The 13,465-nt window shown below is 51.9% G+C and overlaps 1 protein-coding gene across 2 annotated transcripts in view; it reads right to left on the reverse strand.

Annotated features, from left to right (window-relative positions):
• The window catches only part of KIAA1755 (KIAA1755 ortholog), a 55,214-nt gene extending 42,642 nt beyond the window's left edge, over positions 1–12,572 (reverse strand). For both annotated transcript variants that reach the window (XM_064382427.1, XM_012455035.3), the window contains exons 1-2: positions 12,414–12,572; positions 335–532 (exon numbers count right to left, since the gene is read on the reverse strand). In XM_064382427.1, coding sequence (XP_064238497.1) covers positions 335–532; positions 12,414–12,416 — 201 coding nt within the window. In that variant the 5' untranslated portion in view covers positions 12,417–12,572. The remainder of the gene's footprint in view (positions 1–334; positions 533–12,413) is intronic.
• Between the last annotated feature and the right edge of the window lie 893 nt (positions 12,573–13,465).

Genomic DNA, 13,465 nt, shown 5'->3' on the forward strand with positions numbered 1-13,465 from the left:
TTCACCCAAGGCACCTGGCAGTGCCCACAATGTCAGGGGCAGGGCAAACTCCCCAGGGCCAGGGAGCCCCCAAGAATACCTTTATTCGGGCCTTCTTCTCTGCTGGTGACACTACAATGTAATGGACTCATAGATATCACAGGGTAAAGCCCCCGCCATCTGGGGGGCTCACATCTCCCCTTGGGCAAGCAATGGTACTTGGAAAACCACTACACACCCTCCGTTCTTCCCATGAAACAAGATACATGCCAGCCCACCTCCTTCCCTACCCGCCTCCAGCCCTGTGACTTTCGGGGACAGCTTGTCCCCCGGCCTCGTCTCCCTCTCAACTTACACAAGCTGCTTCTCGCACTTGCTCACACAGGCGCTTGGCAGGAATCAGGAAATCCAGAAGGAAGCTCAGCCCATCCCCCTGGAAGTCGGAGTCCAGGAGACGAAACACCTGACCCAGGACGGTGGGCGCTGTGGCCTCAAAAGGAGGATAGAGGCCCGCCAGGGCATGCTGGATGGCTGTGTCCAGGGATGGAGGGTCCTGTAGGGGACAGGAGGAGGGGGTGGTCATCACAACGATAATAAGGGCACAGGACACTTCATGTGTCCTTCCAGGCCCCCTATGCCTAAGGCTTCTGCTGACTCTTGGACCTCCTCTCCTCCCCCAGCCCCCTCACTCACCACCGCCAGCCACACTGGCCTTTCCTGTTTCGCAAACACACTAGCCACAATCTCACCTCAGGGTCTTTGCACTGGCTGTTCCCTCTGCCTAGAATGTGTCAAGACAGACACATTCCTGTACCTCTTGCAGGTCTTTGCTCAAATGACATGTGCCGATCCAAGGAGACATGGAAGAATTGGGGGCGGGGTGCATTCAGGTCAGGGGCAAAGAGAGAGAGGATTTTGACATTGTCTCAATCTGACCGCCTGGCTGGCCTGCGGACCTGCAGCTTGAAGCTGAGTCACGAGGGAAGCCCAGCCCAGATCAGACAGCCCCAGTCCACGTGCAGATGGGAGAGTGAGAATAAATGATTGCTGTTTTGCCGCTGAGCTTTGGGGTCATTTGTCACACAGCAATAACTGATACAAGTCCACGGCCGCAGACCGCGGAGCCGGCTGCCTCCCATGTACCACCTAGATGTGGTACAATCACCAACATATCAGACCCAACCTGGCAACTTCCCAAACCTGCTCCTCCCCAGTCCCGCTTCAGCGGTGACCCCACCACCAGTCAGGCTCCCAGGCCAGAACTCTGCTCACAGCACTGCTTCTCCTCCTGCCTCCCGACCCACAAACAAACAGCCCTCGGCGTGTCCCCCACTCCACCTCCTCTCCACCAACAGCTCACCAGGCATGTGCTCCACTCCGTCCCCTGCTCCTGCCCTGATCCAGGCTTCACTGCCTCTTTCAGGGAGGAATCCAGAGGGCAGTTCAACACATCCCCCTGGAAGTCAGAGTCCGGGAGACGAAACACTGGGCCCAGGATCCAGGATCTCCTGAATCGTCCTTGGCTGCCAAATTCTGGTCTTCCTCACCACAGCCATTTTCCACCAGGACCCCAGAGTGACCTTTCTCAAATGCAAACCTGACCTCATCAGTCTCTGCTCCAAACCCTTTAAAGGCTCCCACTGTCTTCAGGAAGCATCAGCCTCCAGGCATCCAGCTCCCCCGAGATCGGGGAGCTGCCCTCCGTGCCCACCTCCCCGCCAGCCTCGCCAGCCTCGCCAGCCCTCTCCGTGCTTCGGCCACAGTGGCACATGCCTTTGCCCGCTCACCTCCAGGCCTCCACACATGTGGTGCCTTCCTGCTGCAAAGCCCTTCACTCCCACCTCTCCTCAGCAGGCCAACTCCTCATTCAAGACTCAAGTCAGCCCTCACCTCCTCCAGGAGATTTCTTGAGCACCCCTCACTGCCTCAGTGAAATCAGGTGTCCCCTTTTCTGGGATCCTATAGTGTCCATATTACAGCAGTGCCCTCTACAGGCAGGTGTAATGGGTAGAATGACCTTCAGTGATCATTCTGCCCATTACACCTAATCTCTGGAACCTGTGAACAGGTTACCTTACCGATGGAATTAAGTTTGCCAATCAGCTGACTTTAAAAGAAGGAGACCATCCTGGATTAGACAAATGGGCCCAGTGTAATTGCCAGGTGGAAGAGGATGCAGAAGAGGGAAGAGTCAGAGGAAATGTGACTGAGCTGGGTGCGGTGGCTCACACCTGTAATCCCCGCACTTTGGGAAGCTGAGGTGGGAGGATTGCCTGAGGCTAGGAGTTCGAGACCAGCCTGGCCAACATAGTGAGCTCCACCTCTTATTACATTAAAAAATAATAAATAGGCTGGGTGTTGTGGCTCATGCCTGTATCCCAGCACTTTGGGAGGCCAAGGTGGGTGGATCCCTTGAGGTCAGGAGTTCGAGGCCAGCCTGGCCAACATGGCAAAAACCCATCTTTGCTAAAAATACAAAAAGCAGCCGGGTGTGGTGATGCGTGTCTGTAGTTCCAGGTACTCTGAAGGTTGAGGCATGAGAATTGCTTGAACCTGGGAGACGGAGATTTCAATGAGCTGAGATGGCGCCACTGCACTCCAGCTTGGGTGACAGAGCAATAATAAATAAAATAAAATAAAATAATAAATAAGCGGAAATATGATGACAGAAGCAGGATCGGAGAGATGTGATGTCGCTGGCTCGGAAGATGGAGGGGGAGCCAAGGAATGCGGGCGTCTCCGAGAAGCTGGAGAAGGCAAGCAAATTTCTCCCCTAGAGCCTCCAGAGGAGAAACAGCCCTGCCAAGACTTTGTTTTCGGCCCAGTGAGATGCATGTCAGGCCTCTGACCTTCCATTACCTGCAAGATACTACACTTGCGTAGAAAGCGCGTGAGTATTTGCTGCAGTGGCACCAGGAGGCGCGCACAGCGAGCACTGGCTCCGTTTCCTCTCTGGGGCCTCAGTGTCTGCACAGGATCCGGCACAAACAGGTGCTTTGTCAATGTTATGGAAGAAGGAACATGTCCCTCTCTGAACCACATTTTTTCTTTTCTTTTTTAAAAAATTGACATGAGAGTCTCTGTCATCCAGGCTGGAGTGCAGTGGTGCTATCTCGGCTCACTGCAGCCTCGACTTCCTGGGTTCCAGCAGTCCTTCCACCTCAGCGTCCCGAGTAGCTGTGAACCACAGGCACCCGCCACCATGCCTGGCTAATTTTTGTATTTTTGGTAGAGATGGGGTTTCACCATGTTGCCGAGGCTGGTCTCGAACTCCTGAGCTCAAGCTATCTACCCACCTTGCCTTCCCAAAGGGCTGGGATTATAGGCGTGAGCCACCACGCCTGGCCAGAACCACAACTTTTCTGTCAAATAGACAAGTTGGACTAGGCCACAGGTTTCTACTCAGGTATGGTCTTAGGACCCACTGGTCATGAGCCTCACGGATGACCCAGCATTCTGGTCGCCCCAGCCTGGTTGCAAGCTCCAGGTCCACCTGTTTCCCAGGGGCATAAAGGGAGATGAGAATAAATAAGGACCCCATGTAAAGGGAGCTGACTTAGGAGGGAAAAATCATTTTAGTAAATGAGGACCCTGAGGATAGAGAAATACAATAGAAACTCTGAGGAGGAGGAGGGTGACATTTCTCAATGCCAGCAAGATTCCAACGGCAGGATGGTGGCCCCCTGCGCCCAGTACTGTGTGGGCTACAGGGTCTGGGCACTGCTGTGGCAGTGAGCTCAGAGAGGATGTGGACCCACAGGCATTGGTGCTGAAATGACACGTACCCAGGAGGTTTTACACTGAGGTGGGGGAGAGGCCTTCAACTTGACAGAACAGGGGAAGTCTCTTCTGGCCTGGTGTCCTCTTCTAATCCCCCAACCCCCACCAATCATGGTCAAACCCTGACATTTCCCACCCCACGTTGCCCAGGCTGGAGTGCCATGGTACAATCTTGGTTCACTGCAACCTCTGCCTCCCGGGTTCAAGCAATTCTCCTGCCTCAGCCTCCCGAGAAGCTGGGATTACAGGTATGTGCCACCACGCCTGGCTAATTTTTGTGGTTTTAGTAGAGACAGGGTTTCACCATGTTGGCCAAGCTGGTCTTGAACGCCTGACCTCAGGTGATATGCCCACCTCGGTCTCCCGAAGTGCTGGTATTACAGGCATGAGCCATCGCGCTGGGCCCATTATAATCTTAAGTATCATTTTTGTCAAGTAAAACAAACAAATAAAAAGGGCACAGGTTGATGCCTTTTAAACTTATATAGGAGCCCCTGAAACCACTCGCCCAGATTAAGAGACTTAACTCGTTGAGCTCCATAATCCAGACAGAGCTTCATAATCCAGAAAGAGTATTAAACTCTAGGGACATCTGGTCACCTCTTGGAGGCTAAGGGGGTCTTCTCCCTTAGAAAGAGGCCGGTTGCCAGGTATCTATGTCGTAACTGCGGTCTGCATCCTAACCTAGGGAGTGAGGTAAACTCTATTTCCCTGTTGTGCCTCAGTTTCCCCTTCTGCACATATGTGGGATTCTGATTCCTATCCTACCTCTCTCAGACGATTGTTCTAGAGACACAGGAGCTAATGGACAGAGAGGGTCTTGGTTGGAAAGTCAAAGCCATCACCGCTGCCGTCACTGTTACTCATCCTGTCAGCCCAAGCCAGGTCCCAACCCCTGTGTGAAGCATCCCCCATCCCCTGGCCCCTCCCTGTGTCCACTGCTGTCACCCCAGTAATAACAACCATCTCCAGGCGGCTACCGTGCCCTGGTCCCCTTGCATTCTCTTGCTTAGCCCACACAACGACGCCAGGAGCCAAGTAGGAAGGACCTATTTTGCAAGTCAAGAAACCGAGGCTGATCTTGCCCAAGACCACAGAGAAGAGAAAGACAGAGCCGGGATCCAACCCAGATTGGGGCCTGCCAAGTCTGCCCAGAGCTGCCCCTGTCTCCTACCGCCCCCGCTGCCTGGGGACCACCAGCTGTGGGGACTGACGATCCCAGCTACCTGTCCTTCCCAGTTTCTAGTGCAGCCTGAAGATACTGTTTACCTCTCACAGAGCAAGGCTCACAGACTGGGATGCCCTTGGCTTTCACAAATTGGCTTGGTTTGCCACACACTGTTACCGTTTAAGGAGCAGCCAGTAAAAAGGAAGAATGTTCCAAGTTAACAGGGCTCCGAGCTCTTCACCAGCACGTTACCCACCACAGGCCTGAACCCCAGGAGCTCATAAGCCGTCCAAGTATTGGGGGAAGCACACCGGGAAGGGGCGTCCCAGGCGGCTGCAGGAAGGAACGCTAGCCATTCTTATTCTCAATCCACCTGGCAGCCCAGCCTGGGACCACAGGAACCCAAACACCAGACGTGGGCTGCTCAATGTGATTTCCGTGAAACATAATAGACGTGTTTCCATTCCTTCCCAGTGAGCGCAGTCTGCAGCCCGGCTGGTCCTTTAACTGTTCCCAAGCAGGAGCCAGCGGGTGTGAGGCTGAAAAGGAAGAAGATGAGCCACAGCCCCCTCTCCTGCAGCCCAAGGCCAGAGAAGGAGCCTTCCAAGGGGACACGCAGAACGAGGCCCGAGCTCCTGGCCCCTGTACCATGCTCACGGCCTTCCAGACTGGCCTGGGGAACCCTGTAGGTTCGGAGGGACTTAGAAAACCATCTGTTGGCAGCGGTTATACCTAGGCAGGGGAGTAGGGGCGTGTGTATACTTCTATTTCAATGCCTTTGCAATGAGCTACTATTATTATAATCTTAAGTATCACTTTTATCAAGCAAAATAAAAAAATATAAGGGGCACAGGATGATGCCTTTTTACCCATGTATGAGCTCCTGTAACCACGAACCCAGATCAAGAGACAAAAGATGTCTACCACTCCAGAAAGGGGCCCCTTGCCAGCCAAGTCTCCCACCCCTGACTATGGGAATTTTTTTTAAAGAAAACAGCGTCATACAGAATGATCCATAGTATGAGTAAAACCACGTAAGCCTAGAAAAAAGCCCAAGTAGACATTAAGTAAAGTGTGAACTGCAGATACCCCTGAGGGCTGTGTGGGGGAGGGGCCTCGTGGGGCAGCCTTTTAATTTCCTTCAGAGTTTGCTGAATTTTCCAAACATTCTGTAACCAGTTTGTGTAGCTTTTATAATCAGGAGGGAAAAAAATAAAAGTGTGAGTGTGTGTGTTTTTAAGGCTGGTTCCCTTTGTAAATGGTCTCACCAGATGTTAGCTGGAGCTTCTGAGATGTGGACTGAGCTTTTCTTAAAGGTCCAGATTTATCCATTTACTGCCACAGGGAAAGATTCTAGTAGCACTTAGCATATGCCACCTCCTCACTTGGGAAGAGAGGCCTGAGAAGAGCCAAAATGGACAGAATCCTATGGCTACCTTCAATCTCTGCCCTGTTCCTGGAAAGAAAATGCCTTGGGAAGGTGAGATTCTGCCCGACTCGCTGGGTGACCCTGGCCTCAGTTTCCCCATCGTAAAAGGGAGGCACTGGGTATATCAAGCTCCAAGGGCCCTTCCAGTAGGGACATTCTAGAATTCGAAGTATAATCAGGGGCTGGGTGCAGTGACTCATGCCTATAATCCCAGTGCTTTGGGAGGCTGAGGCAGGAGGATCCTTTGAGGCCAGAAATTGGAGACCAGCCTGGCCAACATAGTGACAGCCTGTCTCTATAAAAATAGAAAAACTTAGCCAGGCATGGTAGATAGCTCATGGTAGTCCCAGTTACTTGAGGTGCTGAGACAGAAGGATCACTTGAGCCCAGGAGGTAGAGACTACAGTAAACTATGATCACACTACTGCACTCCAGCCTGGGTAGAGCGAGTCCCCAGCTCCAAAACAGAGAAAGTATAATCTAGTTCGGAAGGTTTAGAGCTGGGATGTGGTTTCTAAGTGGGATCAGTTAGTCTTCGGTTGGTGAGAAGGTATAAAACAATCTGTCTCGGCTGGGTGTGGTGGCTCACTCATGTAATCCCAGCACTTTGAGAGGCTAAGGTAGGTGGATCGCCCCAGGTCAGGAGTTCGAGACCAGCCTGGCCAACATAGTGAAACCCTGTCTCTACTAAAAATACAAAAATTAGCCGGGTGTGGTGGCAGGCGCCTGTAATCACAGCTATTCAGAACGCCGAAGCAGGAGATTCACTTGACACCGGGAGGCAGAGACTGCAGTGAACAGAGATCGGATCACTGCCCTCCCTCCTGGGCAACAGAGTGAGATCTGTCTCAAAAAAAAAAAAAAAAAAATCTGTCTCATCCATCTTCCTGCCTCAGGCTTAGGGAGAGTCTAAACCAACAGCCACAAATATAAATAAATGTTTCCAGGGGCCTGACAGGTGACATGAAGACAGACGCTAACTGAATGTGAGAAAGCACTCGCTTCCACCCTTTGGAGATAGTCAGCCTCAGCACAAGAGAAGCAATAGGGAATAGAGGGGCTTGGGGCACACACCCCTTCTCATCAGCATCAGCCGAGTGTTTCTTCAGCCCAGCACCGCCAGATCTACTGATTTTTCAGTAAAACCTCCCAATTTTGAAAAAGTTGGCCAAGCCAAACACATCTGTGAGCCAGATATGACCCAGAGGGTGTCAGGTTGTGACTTCCAGTCTCAACTACCTGGGACACTCCTCCTGAACTTCTCCAGGCTGGAGGTTCTAGAACCAGCACTCTGTGGCTCTGGCTGCCAGGAAGTTCTTGCTCACTTCCAACTAAAACTTCTGCTTTAAATCCTTTTTATTTTTATTTTTGTGTGGGTGGAGGTATGAGTGAGAATTGGCTCCGTATAAAAAAAAAACTTTCAGAAACTGGAAAAACAGCCCTGTTGCAGTGAACCGAGAAGCGAGTGGGTGTCAGAAGACCCACGTTCAAGACCAGCTCTGTCTGTTTCATCTGCGTGAGTTCGACCCCTTCCCCTTGCTGAGCCTCAGTTTCGTATTTGTTCCTTTCTCTCCCTCTCCCCTTCTCCTCTGCCCTGGGCTCACCATCGGCCACCCAAATCACATCACGATCACAAGTGTATCCAGAGCTGCTTCCTACTGTCTTGTGCGTTAGCCCCATGCTAAGCGTTTTCCATTAACTATTTTCTCATCCCAATCATTCCATAAGCTGGGTATTTTTATTCCCATTTTACAAGTTAAGAAACTGAGTTCGAGGCTCTACTGCTAGCAAATGGCAGAGCTGGGGTGTGACCGTGAGCACATAATCACCAGCTGTCCTGTCTCTTGCCCTGGGCTCCCTGCCGCTACGCCAGGCTCCTCTTAACCATCATAGTGGGCTTCCTAACACACAGATCCAATTGTGACCCTCCACTGCTCCACAACCTTGGGTGGCTCCCTATTGCCTTAGCAGCTCACTGGTCTGGTGCTGTGGCCTGTCAGTCAGCTCCCAGCTTACCTTCCCTGCTCCTTCTAAGTATGCTTTATGCTCTAGCCCAGGGGTTTCCAATCATCATGGGCCTCATTCGTGAGGTTCTCTTGCCATGCTCACATATTCTAATTTGTTACTGGCTTAATCTTTTTTATTATTATTTACTTAACGTTTGACTTTTTGTCAATTCTTTTTCAACTTAAATTTATTTTTTGGCTGGGTGTGGTGACTCATGCCTGTAATCCCAGCACTTTGGGGAGGCCGAGGCAGGAGAATTGCTTGAGCCCAGGAGTTCAAGACCAGCCTAGGCAACACAGTGAGGCCCTATCTCTACAAAAAATAAAAAATTAGCTGAGTATGGTGGCACACACCTGTAGTCCTAGCTGCTTGGGAGGCTGAGGTGGGAGGATTGCTTGAGCCTGGGAGATAGAGGCTACAGCGAGCTATGATCATACCACTGTACTCCATCCAGCCCAGGTGATGAAGCGAGACCCTGTCTCAAAACAGAGTATTTGTATTTATTATTATGTGTTTGTGCTGTTTAAATCACTTCCCAGTAGTCATTAAGATGAAAATCTGCAAACTAAAAAATGTTCATCTGAGTGCCATCTAAAATCTCCCCTCCTGGACCCCTTGATGGATGCCCACTTCAGGAAGTACCACCTGGACACACATGTCCATGTTTCTCCTTCCACTGCACCCCTCCCTGGACTCTTCTCTTTGCTCTTCAGGACACATGCGCTTCCAGGCAGAGGGATGGACTCCCACCACCCATCAGACACAGCCTAGAATTCTCTGCGGATGAACCTGCCTTCTCCATGGACTGCCAGCCCCCAAGGCAGGAACCAGGTCTTTATACAGGGCCTGGCCCACAGTAGGGAACTAGGGTGGAGGACTGCCATGCAGCAGGTACTCGGGCAATGTTGAATGAATTAAATGAATTGAACTTGGCTGGGTGTGGTGGCTTATGTCTGTAATCCCAGCACTTTGGGAGGTTGTGGTGGGAGGATCACTTGAGGTCAGGAGTTTGAGACCAGCCTGGCCAACATGCTGAAACCCCATCTCTACTAAAAAGTACAAAAATTAGCTGGGCGTAGCATCACGCACCTGTAGTCCCAGCTACTCGGGAGGCTGAGGCATGAGAATTGCTTAAACCTGGGAGGCGGAAGTTGCAGTGAGCTGAGATCGTCCCACTGCACTCCAGCCTGGGCGACAGAGTGAGACTCCACCCTAAAAACAAAACAAAACAACCCTGAACTTGACCAGTTTTTCTCACAGGTGGCCCACACAACAGTTTTGGGAGGACATAGATAGAGTGAAATCAAAGCAAGAAAGTTACTCCAGTTCTCTTCACATCTCCCGATGACACCAAGGACAGCACCTCAGTCTGGGGTCACTTTCATCTCGAGCACCTCTCAGACACTCATCACTCCTTTTAACAAAAAGAAAACAGTCCTCAGGCTTGAAATTGTTCACCACCAATCTCATCCAGCCGGAATTTACTAACGCAGATTTGCCTTCATTGAGTACTTCTTTTTTTGCCACCCAGGCTGGAGGGCAGTGGCTCGATCTCGGCTCACCGCAACCTCTGGCTCTGGGGTTCAAGAGATTTTCCTGCCTCAGCCTCCCAAGTAGCTGGAATTACAGGCACCTGCCACTACGCCTGGCTAATTTTTTGTATTTTTTTAGTAGAGACAGCGTTTCACCATGTTAGCCAGGATGGTCTCAGTCTCCTGACCTTGTGATCCACCTGCCTCAGCCTCCCAAAGTGCTGAGATTACAGGCATGAGCCACCGTGCCCAGGCTCATTGAGTACATATTTTATAGTTTCTATTTACGACAATAGATACTGATTTTTTTCATGGTCGTGATACAAAATTTTCCATTTAAATATATTTTTCAGTGTACAAAGTAAGTTGAGTTAAAGAAAAATATTGAGCAAATAAAAAGTGGTAAATTTTATTATTTTCTTATATATTTTATCCAGTAAGTGGATGTGTAAAAGTTGTTTCAGTCATACTAAAATTTGGGCAACGTGGGACAGGATCAACCCTGAGCCCCTTTTGCCATGACATTCTCTGACATGGGGGTGCCCCAAAATACTAGACAGCCATTAATCAAATGTCCCACAAAAATTACAGCTATGATGGATTATCATAAAGGAAAGATACATCACATGGTAGAGTGAGAGTCAGGGAAATCAGGGAAGGCTTTCCTGAAGAGGTGACATGTGGGTAGAGATATACTGGGTGAATAAGAATTCATTAGGTGAAGGTAGTCCTCCAAGCAGGAACAGCAATGTGCAAAGGCCCTGGGGCAGCAGGGATCATGAACCATAAGAGGCTCTGAATCGAGGCTGGAGTGGCTGGAGCACAGAAGTAAGGCGAGGGAGGTAGACTCTTACTATTTAAAGACAGGCAAAGGAGGAAAATCTGCCCGGTGTTCCCAATCTGGAAAGAGTTGCTCACCCTTTGACGAAGGGGGGCAGACCAGTGCCTGACCTTGATCTGAGGATCTGGGGTTCAGTGAGGGGTTTCTGGATTCTAAAACTAATAACTAGGTTACGTGTGAAATCAGGAGAGGTTTGGCAAACACCAGGTGCAGGCTGTGGCCTGGGGTAACTGTGACCGCTGAGTGAAGGCTCAGAATCCAGACTCTCCTAACTTGCACTTTCTGGTGGGGTGACCTTGGACAGCTACTTAAGTTCCCAGAGCCTGAGGTCCCCATCTTGTTGGAGATAGCAGCAGGTCTAATCTTCGAGTTGGTATGAGTCACACTGACTCCTGCATGGAAATCACCTAGCACAGGGCCTTGCCTGTAGGGAGGGGGTATAACCATTGGCTTACGAGAGTATTTTCACACAGCTCCAAGAGCCCTGTCCTGCCGGTGCGTGAATGTAAGTGCCTGGTTTTGCAGTATGTCTGTGGTGTGTATGCCAGTGTATGCCCACATTTTACCAGTATGGGGGAGCAGGTGGACAAGGCATGGGTGTATGAGAGGGTGTGAACGTGTGTTCAGCCGTCTGAGTCAGTGGGAACATTCAGGTGTGCTCTGTGTGTGCGTGTGTGTGCGTGCGTGTGTGTGTGAACACCTCTATATGAAATTCTTCTGTTTGTGGACATGCATCTGTGTGAGTGAAAACCCACACAATTCAACATGGTTGGCCACAGTCACAGGGTTGAAGCTTTGGCCTGTCTTCACAGCTTTTTTCCAAATCCTTACAGCTCCTGTGAATCTGCCTGGGGCTCTTGTATCTGTCTGGAGCTGGGCAAAGATCCCCTGAAAACAGACTTTTCTTTCATTCCCAGTTCTCAGAGACTGGCACAAACCCACTCCCACTGCCAACACACACACACACACACACACACACACACACACACACACACACACAAATTCTCCCAGAATGTCCCAACTTTTTTCAAGTTTCCAGCCCCAAAAGTCCGGGTATGGGGTACTACCCCTCTCTTCCCTCTCCCCAGGCTACCTCCCCAGCCAGTTTCCATGGACGCACTCTGTACTCAGACAAAGTGTGTATCTGACTTCCATAGCGGAGTCTAAAACAGCAAAAGCATCCCAAGTTTTGGTAAACAGTTCTCTCCTTTTCACTCTGGACCCTTAACCCTCCTCGCCCTGCACTGCGGGGCTGGCCTGGGAGGGGACTTTAACCCCCACCGCCACCCTCCCTGATCCAAACTCCCTGCCAGGACAATATGCATATCACAGTCATTTCCAAAACTAACATGCAAAACCACCCCAAGTCTCGTCCAAGCCTGAGGGCTGAGATTAGGCTCAGGTCTAAAGGTCGGGGAATATTAAAGTTTCCAAGTCCAATCTTACTCCATCCGTACACACACGGAGAAGCCCGGAGAGGACGCGGCCAGAGATGGGCTCCCGCCCCTGACCCCCCATCCCTGCGGGGATGCAGGCAGGTAAGCATAGCCCTGCCGAGGCGCTGAGGGCCGTCTCAGCGTAAAAGGCCGGGCCACCCGGGCTGTTCTGTAGGGAATGTGGAGGGCTGTGCCCGCTGAAAGGGGGCAGAGCAAGGTGGTCCAGGCCCTGGCGCGTTACCATGGTGACTGGCTGCAAGCGGCAGGCGGCGCGGCTCCTCTCCCGGGCGCGAGGTCTGTGGGTCCGCGGGTCCGTCTGTCTGGAGCAGTCCCCGGCCCCACCTAGCTCTGGAGCCAGCGGAGAGGGCAGGCCCGGGGCACCGAGCCCGGCGTCATCTCGGAGGAGCGGTCCGGGGAGACAGGCAGAGAGACAGACGGAGGCAGAGAGGGGCTGAGGCTGGAGACGGCGGGACACAGAAGACAGCAGCGGGCGGCGCGGCTCGGGCCGCCAGGCGGGGCGGTCGCAGGGGCGGGGCGGGGCGCGGCGGGACAGCAGCCCCTTTGTGCCCGCGCCCCGCCCCCACCGCCCCGCCGCTCCCACCACCCCACTTCCCTCCGCCCACCCCCTCGGCCGCCAGCTGGAACCCGAGGAACCCGGGCCTGCCCCGCGCCGAGTTTTCCTCCCGGCTCTTCGCTCTTCCCACTGCGCGCCCGGCCCGGACGGCCCCATTGTACAGACGGGAGGAGCGAGACCTCGAGCCGCAGCAGCCGGGTTAAGCGCCCGCGGAACTCACTGGCAGGCCTGAGTTCGAGTCTCCTCCTCCTCCACTTCCCAGCAAGTCGCAGACTCTCTTAAGCTTCGGTTTCTTCAACTGTAAAATGAGGTGGGATGATGATGATGATGATGATGATGATGATAGTGCCTGCTGCTTAGAGTTGGTGATGAGGAGTAAGCATCTGTCCTGGCGCCCTTGAATTCTCCCACATTATGCCCACATTACTGACGCCTAATTCAAGGCTTTGAGGTGATGATGGCTGTGTGCGAGTTCTGTTCTTGACTCCAATAATGACCTTGGCCAAGTCGGTATTTCCTACTGAGCCTCAGCTTTGGAGTGAGACTAAGAAACTAGATGACTGCTAGGGTCTGTATGTGTGTGTCCCCTCCCAAATTCTAATGTCGAAACCTAATCCTCAGTATGATGGTGTTAGGAGGTGGGGTCTTTGGGAGAACAGAGCCCACACGAATGGCATTAGTGCCTCTCTCTATGTATATAGGCACTAATATATATAGGC

Source organism: Aotus nancymaae, unplaced genomic scaffold, assembly GCF_030222135.1.
Source record: "Aotus nancymaae isolate 86718 unplaced genomic scaffold, 86718_ANA_hifiasm-v0.15.2.pri h1tg000029l, whole genome shotgun sequence".
Lineage (NCBI taxonomy): Eukaryota > Metazoa > Chordata > Mammalia > Primates > Aotidae > Aotus > Aotus nancymaae.